The sequence below is a fragment of the Myotis davidii genome, unplaced genomic scaffold (genome assembly GCF_000327345.1).
Source record: "Myotis davidii unplaced genomic scaffold, ASM32734v1 scaffold1115, whole genome shotgun sequence".
NCBI lineage: Eukaryota > Metazoa > Chordata > Mammalia > Chiroptera > Vespertilionidae > Myotis > Myotis davidii.
This window is the reverse complement of record NW_006287910.1, coordinates 1,005,526-1,017,243: the sequence shown is the minus strand read 5'-3', so window position 1 is coordinate 1,017,243 and position 11,718 is coordinate 1,005,526. Positions and strand designations below refer to the sequence as shown.

At 42.3% G+C, this 11,718-nt stretch overlaps 1 protein-coding gene across 1 annotated transcript in view; it reads right to left on the bottom strand.

Annotated features, from left to right (window-relative positions):
* The window catches only part of MPV17L (MPV17 mitochondrial membrane protein-like), a 13,041-nt gene extending 10,809 nt beyond the window's left edge, over window positions 1–2,232 (bottom strand). Inside the window, exon 1 of the mRNA XM_006759683.2 lies at window positions 2,178–2,232. Within this exon, the coding sequence (XP_006759746.1) occupies window positions 2,178–2,217 (40 nt within the window). The 5' untranslated portion in view covers window positions 2,218–2,232. The remainder of the gene's footprint in view (window positions 1–2,177) is intronic.
* Window positions 2,233–11,718: the final 9,486 nt, after the last annotated feature.

Sequence of the window (11,718 nt, the reverse complement as noted above, 5' to 3'; positions counted from 1 at the left end):
CCGCCCCCCGCCACCTGTACCTGCCTCCTCCCGACGCTCCAAAGCGATTGGGTGCCCCGCGCAATCCGTGCGGCCCAATCCCGTGGCCACTAGCCATTGTGCGGGCTGGGCTTTCGAAAAGCGGCGGGGCTCCGGAATGCGAGATCTATCTAGTCACAAGAAATGCCCAGAAGAGAAAAAGCCCAGGAGGCCCTTTTTTTCCAAAAATAAAATTGCAAAAGCAAAAGACAAAGAGAGACTCTTAAAAGCAGCAAGAGAAAGAAACTCAGTTACCTACAAGGGAATACCCATACGACTGTCAGCTGATTTCTCAACAGAAACTTTGCAAGCCAGAAGGGAGTGGCAAGAAATATTCAAAGTGATGAATGCCAAGAACCTACAACCAAGATTACTTTTTCCAGCAAAGCTATCATTCAGAATTGAAGGTCAGATAAAGAGCTTCAGAGATAAGGAAAAGCTAAAGGAGTTCATCACCACCAAACCAGTATTATATGAAATGCTGAAAGGTATCCTTTAAGAAGAGGAAGAAGAAGAAAAAGATTGAAAAGTGATCCCTAGGAGAAAATGTTGCCCTTGTCCTCCGTTCATCCAGATGGATAGATTGGAAGCCCCTGGAAGTCACCGTAAGCCTGCAGCAGCAGCCCCTCACTAAAAAAAGGGTAACTCCTTCAACTAAAAAGCCTCCAAACTTGAAGGCAGATCCTCTTTGCTAAGGAAAAATTACTTGGCTGTACATGACCAATATGATCCCTCTACCCAGTATAAACATTACTCAGCAATCCCCTAAAAAAAAAAAAAAAAAAAAAGTAGACTAGAGGTTGTCAGGGACGGGGCCATAGATAGGGTGGGGGTCGCGGTGGGAGGGTGCTAGCTGACCGCTAATTGGGGGTGGGGTTGGTTGCACAGAAAGGCATTAAATACACTTTTAAATGGTGGATTTTATTGTATGTGAATTATATCCCCCTCCCACCACCAAAAAAAAAAGTTTAAAAGGAAGGGGAGAAAACAAGAATGGATACCAAAACGCAGTTACCCAGAGGGCAGTGTATCTTAAATGTTTACATGCAAGGCATTCAGTTTCAACACACACAGCGCACAATCTAAATTTGGGTACAAATTCAAATTTTAAAGTTTGAGGCTTTTCATGAATGTAGAGTTCAATGGGCCTACTGCCTTCTCCTCTTCAGAGTTTGGGATGCAGTGAATAGTGCCTCCCACAGCACTGTCCCAGAAGCAGGGGTCATTGGGGACCCAGGCCGCAGATATAATCTCTGATCTCATGGAGCTCAGTTTCCCCTTGATTCTTCTGCCGTTATTTCTTCCTTTGCTGTAACTTCCAACCCTATTCTCTCTCTCTCTCTCTCTCTCCTCTTTGTTAGCCCTATATTACTTACTTTTTAAATTTTTAACTTTTAATTTTGAAATAAGTAATTATAGACAGAAAAAACGTTGCAAAAATAGTACAGAGTTCCCATAGTACAGAGTTCCCATCTTACATAACCATTGTGGGGGCAGGGTGCCATTTTCTACCCTGGTCTAATAGTCAAATAGACATGAGACAGATTGGCAAGAGAAAACAACCAAATTTGTTACGTACATATGTGTGGGTACCCCTAATGAGAGAGTCAGAGACCCCATATACAGGAGAAGTGCAGAGATAGAAAGGGGCATTGAGGTATGTAAGACATCCTGGGCTAGAGATGAGGCAATGCACCTTGGGGCTTTAGAAGGACATTACAGGGAGAACAGATATTCAGTAACAAGTGGTTTGTCCTGCCAAAGAGGTAGGTCAAAAAAGGTTAGCTCTGATAATCTCTTATTGTAGGCAAGGCCCTCAATTCAAGTTCTAGATAGTCAAGGGAGAAGCAAAAGTTGTCTTTAGCTCAAAACAATCCCCATACCACAGGGGCACATCTTGGGGTAACTCTTTCTGCACCCCCCACAGTACAGAGTTCCCATATACTCTTCACTCAAGCTTTCCCAATACTGATTACAAAACCATAGTACAATTATCAAACGAGGAAATAAACACTGATGTAATACTATTATCTAAACTATGCACCTTATTCAAAGTATTGCCAATTGTTCCAGTAACATCCTTTTGCCAATCTGGCATCCACACGGAATCACTTTTCAGTGCATTGAATATTGCCTCAGTCTCCAATCTAGGCACTTACTGGTTATTTTGTAGACTGTTCCTCCATTTGCCAATCCCATTGTTATGGGCTGAATTGTGTGTATCTTCCCCCCCTAACCTCCCCCCCCCCAAAATCCATATGTTGAAGTGTTAGCCCCCAGGTGACTATTTGGTGATGGGGCCTGTTAGGAGGTGATTGAGTTAAAAATGAGACCCTTCGGCTGGGCCCTAATCCACCCTGACTGATCTCCTTATAAAAGGAAATTTGGACACACAGACACACCCGGGCAGAGCACACACAGAGGAAAGATCATGTGAGGACACACGTGAGAAGAAGGAAGTCTGCAAGCCAGGGAGAAAGGCCTCAGAAGAAACCAACCCAGCTGAGACCTGGACATTGGACTTCTAGCCTCCAGAACGGTGAGAAAATAACTTGTGTTTTTTAACCGACCTACTCTGTGGTGTCTTGCTCTGGCAGCCCAGCTGCCTAACACACCCATTCTCTTCACATCCTGGGAATCTGCCAATTTCTGTGTTCTTTGACTCTTTCTATCTATTTCTATTCCTCCTCTCTCATTGTCCTTGTTACTACTAGCTCCAAGCAAATATTTCTGTCAGAGTTTTCCCAGCAAGGCAGGCTCTATCTAGCTCACCAAAGCATCTTTGTTTATAGCTTATATTTTCCCTATTTTATTTTTCTATTGCTGTTATACCACAAATTTAGTGGCATAAAATAATATGAATTTGTTGTCTTAGAGTTTTAGAGGACATAACTCTAAAATGGGCCTACATGCCTGGTCAGCGTGGCTCAATGGTTGAGTGTCAACCTATAAACCAGGAGGTCATGGTTCAATACCTGGTCAGGGCACATGTCTGGGTTGCAGGCTCGAGCCAAAATAGGGGGCCTGTAGGAGGCGGCCTATGGATGATTCTCTCTCATCATTGATGTTTCTCTCTCCCTCTCCCTTCCTTTCTGAAATCAATAAAAGTATTTTTTAAAAATAAAAATAAAACGGAATGGGTCCACAGAGGCCCTGGTGGGTATGGCTCAGTTGGTTGGGCATTGTCCCATTCACTGAAAGGTCAAAAGGTCAATGGTTTGATTTCCAGTCAGGGCACATGCATGGGTTGTGGGTATGCAGGAGTCAGCCAATCAATGGTATGTTCTCACATCAGTGTTTCTCTCTTCTCCTGTCCTCTCTCTCTCTCTCTCAAAACCAATTAACTGGTCTTTTAAAATAAAATAAAAATAAATGAGAAGGGTCCCCAGGGCTTCACGGCCTCTGGAGGCCCTGGAGGGGAATTCATTCCTTGCCTTTCCAGCTTTTAGAGCAGTGGTTCTCAACCTTCCTAATGCCGCGACCCTTTAATACAGTTCCTCATGTTGTGGTGACCCCCAATTTCATTGTTACAAATTGAACATAATTAAAACATACTGGTTAATCACAAAAACAATATGTAATTATATATGTGTTTTCCGATGATCTTAGGCGACTCCTATGAAAGGGTCGTTCGACCCCCAAAGGGGTCTGACCCACAGGTTGAGAACCGCTGTTTTAGAGGCTCCCTGCATTCCATGAAGGCCCATGTCAGCTGGAAAATAATATTGACTATTTCTTTGCCAAAAGGATTTATGTGGGGGGGAAAGGAAAAGGTTGCAGCCCAATGCTTACAGACATGGCAAGCCACCTGCACACACAGCAAGGTGTACCAAGATGGAGAAATACATAGAGAAGCAAAAAGGAAGTTAGGAGGAGAGACAGTTACAACCATAGAGCTGTACTGTAAGCAGAGTTCTTCTGCAGGATGACAGAGAGTGTAAGAACTCCTTCCCAAAGCCCAGCTCCTCCCATAGACCAACGTTAGCTTAAATTCTCAGTCATAATTTTTATGACCCCTTTCTCCGTCTTCAAAGTCAGCGCCATAGCACCTTCCCAGCTAGCCAGACTCCTAGCCTGCCTAGCATCTTTATTACTTTTGTCCCCCCTGTATTGCTTTCCCATTGCTGCTGTAACAAGTTACCACAAACTTAATGGCTTAAAACTAACTGTAGCCAATGTACATTCTTTCAAAACAACTTACACCCTTCTTCCCCCAACTTCACATCTAAAAGAACCTGTCCACTCCAAGGACAGCGGACCTGTTTGTCTCTTCCCTCTGGCCCTCTGCTTTGGTGATTCCGATTGCATGTCCCAGGACCTGGTCCTTTACTGGCTAGCATTTGGCAAAATAACCCCTTCCTTTCAGAAAAGCTTCCAGCCATGGACGGTGTTTACTTAACACTGCATACTTGTCTCTTCTTACAAGCAATACAAAAAATAAAACAATCTATTACTCGAGCAAACGCTAAAGTACCCACATGGCCTTCAAACAAGAGATGCTCTAAGACAGATTAATTCATTACACTGAGGCTTCATTATCTACAAGCTGTGGTTCAGAGCCCTCCGGCAATCATGAGGCAACACATGAGTGTGATATTAATATTCCTGAACAGTGGGGGATAAGTGGAGCACAGAGGGCGGTGTTAAAATGTAAGGAGGAGTTTTGTTGGGAACTGGTTTAGCAGGGAATAAGTATTGATGTGGGCCCTGAGGTTCAATTTACAATGAAGGGTCACATTAAAAATGCATTAAAATGGCTTATTGTAACCATTCAATGCTTATTGTAACCGTTTACTATTTCATTTTATTTAAACGAATCAGAGCTTAAAGAGAACCACTAAGTGGGCCGCAGTGTCAAAATTCTTCTAACTTCTCTTGCTAATGCTGAGCTGTCTACTGACAAATAAATAATAGGCTACTATGCTTAAAAGCTCCAAGACCAACAGGTTTGTTTTCCAATGAATGGATGAAGCAATCAGCTAAGGCCACCACCTCCAAAAAGGTCATTGAAATTCCTCCAACCTTTTCTGTATCAGCTCTGAGTCGTGGGTTGAATCTGTGGGTGTGGGCACAGTGCAGAAATTTGAAGCAACTGTCTTCCTCCTGGTCACATGAAATGAGGCTTCAGGGAGGCTGGTAGGGAACCCTGATCCTCCCTCTTTCATGATTTTCTTATCCACCCACCCCTTCATTCCAGAGCCCTTCATTCTTAATTTCTCCAGCAGCCATCTGATGAAAGGCAATACTTTGACTTGGAGCTGGGTGCGCCCAGTAAGCACTGTGGCTACTATAAAGCAATAAAAATAGTATGCTTTCCGCAAAATTTCTTTAAAATTATTTTTATTTGGATGGGTGTAGGTGAATGGGCTTAAAATGATGGGAATAGGGGTTGGAGGCACCATCCCTGCTTACTCTCTCTGAATGGAGAGAGAAAAGGTGTTTCAACTGGGGGAGAAGGTCAGAAGGGGAGGTTAGAAGGAAGAGGATGTAAGTCTGCTTCCCACCAGAGCCTTAATTTCTTTTGTTAGCAGAAATGCTATTGAGCAGTTCTGTCATGGAATCATGGCCTGTCACTCTGATGTGGAAAAACCATGCCTCAGAAGTCTGTCTTAATGACCTAGGGCCTAGGCAACTCTGAAACCCTTGACAATGACATGGCTTATGTGAAAGGTGCTGGGATCAATAGGATCCTTTTCGGACCACTTTAATGTTGGCTGGAGCTGAAACAAAGTACTGAGGCTAGCATTTTATCCGTTCTTAGCTCTTGCTTAGAAGTTTGGCAGACTTCCCCATCCTTCCACCTTGCCTCCAACAGCTATTAAAACATGGCAACAGATTGCTTAACAGGATGGTAGACATGATAGACCTGCAACAAGGTATTTTGAAATTGTGACAGCAGGAAGAAATATTTGAAATAGAGTGTTTCTCTGGCCCAGGAACTGTTTCCACCAGCTTTAAGTAACTATTGTGCCCACAATTGGTGTGGGATAATAGAGCAGTCAGTTAAATTTATTTCATTGATTTTTCTTTTGTTTTTTTTCCATTGTTAAGCGTTAGGGGAAAAAATACCTTTGGAAATTCTCTTAAAAAACATAAAGAATAAAAAAAAAAACAAAGAATAGATAAAATTAAAAAATCTGAAATTATGAAAAAACCCAACATTAGTGGTAGCTTTAAAAATAGTGCATATTCAAATATGCAAATAAATTAAGAATTTCTACATAAAAAGTGAGTTAATCAGAGTTTTCTTCTCCAATTATGCCTTTTTGAACCTCTGAAATTTCACTTACTATAGAAAATGTGTGACTCTACTAATATGTGGAAGAAATCTCTTACCATTTGCAACGGCATGGATGGAAGAAAATGTGTGACTCTACTAATATGTGGAAGAAATAACTAATTAGTGAAATAATGGTTTAATAATGATTTTAGTACTCTTATCAGTCTGACACAATCGGAGGAGAGAGAAATCACATTGTAATTGGGACAGAAAAAGTTTTCAAACAGTCAGTTCTTATTACTGTAAGTAGTTATGTTCTATAAACAAGGAATTAACAAATATTGAACCATCATTCTTAGGGGAAATTCAGGATTAGGTTCCTATGAGCCTCTGGTCACATTTTATTTTCATCAACTGATCAATACATAAGCTTGCTTTGTGTTTCTGTTGAAGGATAACTTATTTAATATATATTGTTGATTCATCAACATTGCACTCTCAGCCAACATTATGTTTCATGCCTGAACAAAGCTTATCTAACAGGTACTTTCTTCATAAGGCACCTCACTGCCTTCTCTTTTTTTAATTTTTTTTTATTAAGGTATTACATATGTGTCCATATCGCCCCATTGCCCCCCCCCCACTCATGCCTTCACGCCCCTGTTGCCTGTGTCCATTGGTTAGGCTTATATGCATGCATACAAAATCCTAGAAGTGGGATCACTGGGTCAAATGGGAGTTCCATTTTTAACTTTTTGAGGAAACTCATACTGTTCTCCACAGTGGCTGCACCAGTCTGCATTCCACCAGCAGTGCACGAGGGTTCCTTTTTCTCCGCATCCTCGCCTGCGCTTGTCGTTTGTTGATTTGTTGATGATAGCCAGTCTGACAGGTGTGAGATGGTACCTCACTGCCTTTTTTCACCAAGGAACACTAGCCAGCACTTCAGAACGATGTTTAAGGGCTATTTTAAGCAGTGAAATCACTAATAAAAAGCACAAAAATGGGAAATGGGGTGCTAAGTAGATTGTGAAAAGAACACTTGTTTACAGGATAAGAGGTGCAACAAAAAGGCAGAGTGTTGCCTTGTCCCCATGCAAGTTAGGAGTGTTAAAACAAACAAACAAACAAAAAGTCAACCAAGTAAATTTGAAGAGCTAATTAGCTTTATTAAGTGATTCTCAAATCAGGCAGCATCCCATCTCGAACAAGTTGTACCAAATGAAAGGTTTTTATAGGAAGAAGGGTGGGGGCAAAGAAGCTACTTACCAAAAAATATATATATATATTTTAGACCAGGACATCTTGTTTGGGAGGGGGTTAGGAGGGAGGGAATGGCAAGAGGTTTTAGCTTGCAAACTGCCCATCTTGGGAGTGGGGAGGAGAAGTATGGAGAGGGCCCAGGTGACCGATTACTTTACCGATATTTGAGCAGAAAATTCCAGACTGATTAAGTCTATGTTTCTGGAAGAGGTTGAAAGAACAATTCAGTCAGGTATTAAATCTAGGTGTTGGTATCATGCTATCAAAGTGACGCAGAATTTCTTGATGAGTGGAAACCCCACACATCTGGTATCAGATGTAAAGTATGTTGTAGTAAAGTATTGAGTGTAGAGGAGACACACAGGAGAGAGTTTCCTTGGATTCAGGGGCAGCTACTGGAGCAGAGAGCCCTGGAAAACCCCAGCAAGAACCTACGAGCAAAACCCTTTCCTCCTCCAGTGTCTCTCCAGCGTCCTCTAGTGACAAAACATTGTGTCTGCTGGCAAAGGAAAAGTATTTAAAGGGCTCAGATCCATTTTTACAGAACAGGCAAAAATAATGGTTTTGAAACCAGGAGAGGACAAATTAAATAACTAGTACAAGTACCATACTTAGGGGCAAAAATAGAATATTGGGGACTAGTGCACAGTTATAAGAAATATTGTCCTGCCGTTGTGACTCAGTGGTTGAGCAATTGACCTATGAACCAGGAGGCCTGGCTGAATCTGTGCACCAGCCTCCAACATGCCCCAAGGGGTCCTGGATTGTGAGAGGGTGCAGGCCAGACTGAGGGACCCCAATGGTGCACGAATATAAATTATTTGTTTAATCTTTTCCCGTTGACTATTTCTATAACTGGCAATTTGTACATAGCTGATCAATGTTTCTCTCTCATCGATGTTTCTAACTCTCTATCTCCCTTCCTCTCTGTAAAAAATCAATAAAATATATATTTTTTAAAAAATATTATACGTAAAACTTTGATTTAGCCCTTGGAGTATTTACTTACTCCCTGGAAGGAAGTTAAGGACATTCATGATTCTACTTACATTCCTTTTCACTTTGCCACTTCCAACCATTTGTTGGTAATTTATTATTTTTACATTGCCATGGTGAATAATAAACACATCTCCCATATGTGTCACTTGGTTGATTCTAAAAGCAAAAGACTAAAAATCAACACCTACAATATGGTTATATAAATATTATTAAAGATACAACAAAAATCATGTAAATGAACCCAAAGGAAAAGTAACCACAAACTTCCTTTATTTTACTTCATTTACTTTTTGCCTAGTAATAAGAAAGGTCTGAATTAGCACATGTAAGTCAAATGTCTGTATGAGTGCTTACGTTTTTTTCTCATCTCTGTCCTGTCCAATAGAATGTTGCATTATAATTTATCAGCTCACATGGCTGTCTACAAGTCAAGTGGTTTTAGCTTATCTTGCAGTGTGTGTGTGTGTGTGTGTGTGTGTGTGTGTGTGTGTCAGAGAAAGAGGGAGAGACAGAGAGAAAGAGAGAGACTTGAGTGTAAAATTTAAGCTATGAACATTTTCCATAGCTCACAAAAGAAATTTTGGGTATAGTTTCAGGAGTTTTATAAACCTCCCTGGATCCCAAATAAAAACATTTGCTCTAAACAGTGTTATCTTAAGGGCAAGATCTTGTTTTATTCTTGTGTTTCCAGCATCTAACTGTCCAAGATGGCAATAAATAAATATTTGTATAATTAATTTTTAATTTAAGTTTTATTTTTCAATTACATAAATTTTTTTATGCTTTTCTTGATTTCAGAGAGAGGAAGGGAGAGAGAGAGAGAGAGAGTTAGAAACATCAATGTTGAGAGAGAATCATTGATTGGCTGCCTCCTGCACATCCCCAACTGGGGATCGAGCCCACAACCCAGGCATGTCCCCTTGACCTGAATCGAACCTGGGACCCTTCGGTCCGCAGTCCGATGCTCTATCCGCTGAGCCAAACCAGCTAGGAAAAACTGGTGAATTCTTGGTGCATGTGTAGATGCTCAACCGCTGAGCCACACGAGCTGGGCTCAAGTACATTTTACATTTAATATTATTTTGTATTAGTTTCAGGTGCACAACATAGGGGTTAGATAATAATAGACTTTACAAAGTGTCCCTCCGCCACCCCTAATATTTCCAGAACCCAACTGGCATCATACATAGTTATTATCATATTATTGTATATTCCCTACGCTATACTTTATATCCCCGCGTTATTTTGTAACTACCAATTTGTTCTTCCTAAACCTTTCACCTTTTTCACCCAGTCCTCTGACGCCCTAGCTGCTAGGGCCTAGCACGCATCTACCAACATCAGTCTGTTCTCTGTATCTATATCGTTTGTTCAGTTTCTATTCTGTTTGTTCAGTTTTTTGTTCTTTAGCCTTCACATGGAAGTGAAATCATATGGTAGTTGTCTTTCTCTGATTTATTTCACTTAGCATAATAGCCTGTAGGCCCACCCATGCTGTCACAAATGTTCAGATTTCATTCTTTTTTATGTCTGAATAGTATTCCACTGCATATATGTACCACCACTTTTTTTACCTACTCGTCTATTGGTGGGCACATGGGTTGCTTCCTTACTGTAAATAATGCTGCCTTGAAGATTGGGGTGCATATTTCTTCTGAATTAGTGGTTTGGGTTTCTTTGGATATATACCCAGAAGTGGAATCCCTGGGTCATAAGGCAGTTCCTTTTTTTTTAGGAGCCTCCCTACTGTTTGCCAGAGTGGCTGTACTAATCTGCATTTCCATCAACAGTGCATTAAGCGTTCCTGTTTCTCCACATACTCACCAACATTTGTTATTTGTTGATGATAGCCATTCTGACAGGTGTGAAGTGTATCTTATTGTGGTTTTAATTTGCACTTCTCTGGTGATTAGTGATGTTGAGCATATTTTTCACAAGTATATTGGTCATCTTTATATCCTCTTTGGAGAACTGTCTACCCTGAAAATGTGACCCAATCCTTTACACAAATTTCGGAAGAGATGTGCACAAAACAGGAGACAAAAGAAATGGTTTTAACATCATCCGTCTTCTGGCTTTACTGACTGCAACCGTGGGAGACTAGTCTATCTCAGTTTCCCTCTTTTAAAGAAATAAAATTTATGGCCTCTCTTCCATTCCTTAAAACCACATTAGAATTGTGTATCAGGTGTGGAGCAGTTATGGGGGCGGTGTGTGGAGTGCAGGGACCCTGCAGCCAGGGTGTTGGGTCTGGGTCCTACCTAGATTGGCACTGAGGAATGGAGATCATCTCAACCACGTGCAGTGGTTCTCAACCTTCTGGCCCCTTAAATACAGTTACTCAGGTTGTGACCCAACCATAAAATTATTTTCGTTGCTACTTCACAACAGTAATATTGCTACTGTTATGAGTCGTAATGTAGATATCTGATATGCAGGATGGTCTTAGGCGACACCTGTGAAAGGGTCGTTCGACCGCCAAAGGGGTCGCGACCCACAGGTTGCGAACCGCTGAGTCGTAGGGCTCTTGTACTATGAAACGGGGAAGCAGCAGGTGATCTGTTATCATTATCATCACCTAACAAGTCATAATTGGGCTTGACATGAAGGAGGAGGCTGGACCAGTTGTCTCAAAGTCTTTTCCGCCCAGAATTCTACAGTAAGGTCTGAGACATATACCTCGGCTCTGATCACTGCCCCTCCCGAGCAGCAGTCATTAGGGAATCCAGACCTGAAACCCGCAAATCACGGAGCACCTAAGACACTGCGGATCCTGCGCGTGCGCAGAGGTGCGGTCTCGCCCCGTCTTTCATTGGTGAATGGGCTGTTCCATTCCTGACAGGTGTTGACTGGAGAGAATTTGGAAGCCTGAGCTTGGAGGTACAAGAGCGTAACTAGTAATTCCTGCATGTTGCTGCATGATTGATCTTTATTATTATATATTTCTACGCTGACGCCTGCGACAGGCTTCTGAAAAGAGTTTGGAACGGCTCCACCGTCCAACCTCCCCCTCTCAACTGGGAGCGTTAGGGCTGCCCGACGTGACGGCCAGGTACGGAAGCCCAGAGGGCCACGCCCACTTCCAGGGCCCCGCCCCGCCGCGCCCCGCCCCCTGCCTCTCGCAAATCCTCCAGCCGGCGGAGCCTGGGGCCGCTCCTCCTCCTCTCCGCCCCGCCGGCCGCCGGCGCGGGGACGTCAGCGCTGCCAGCGTGGAAACG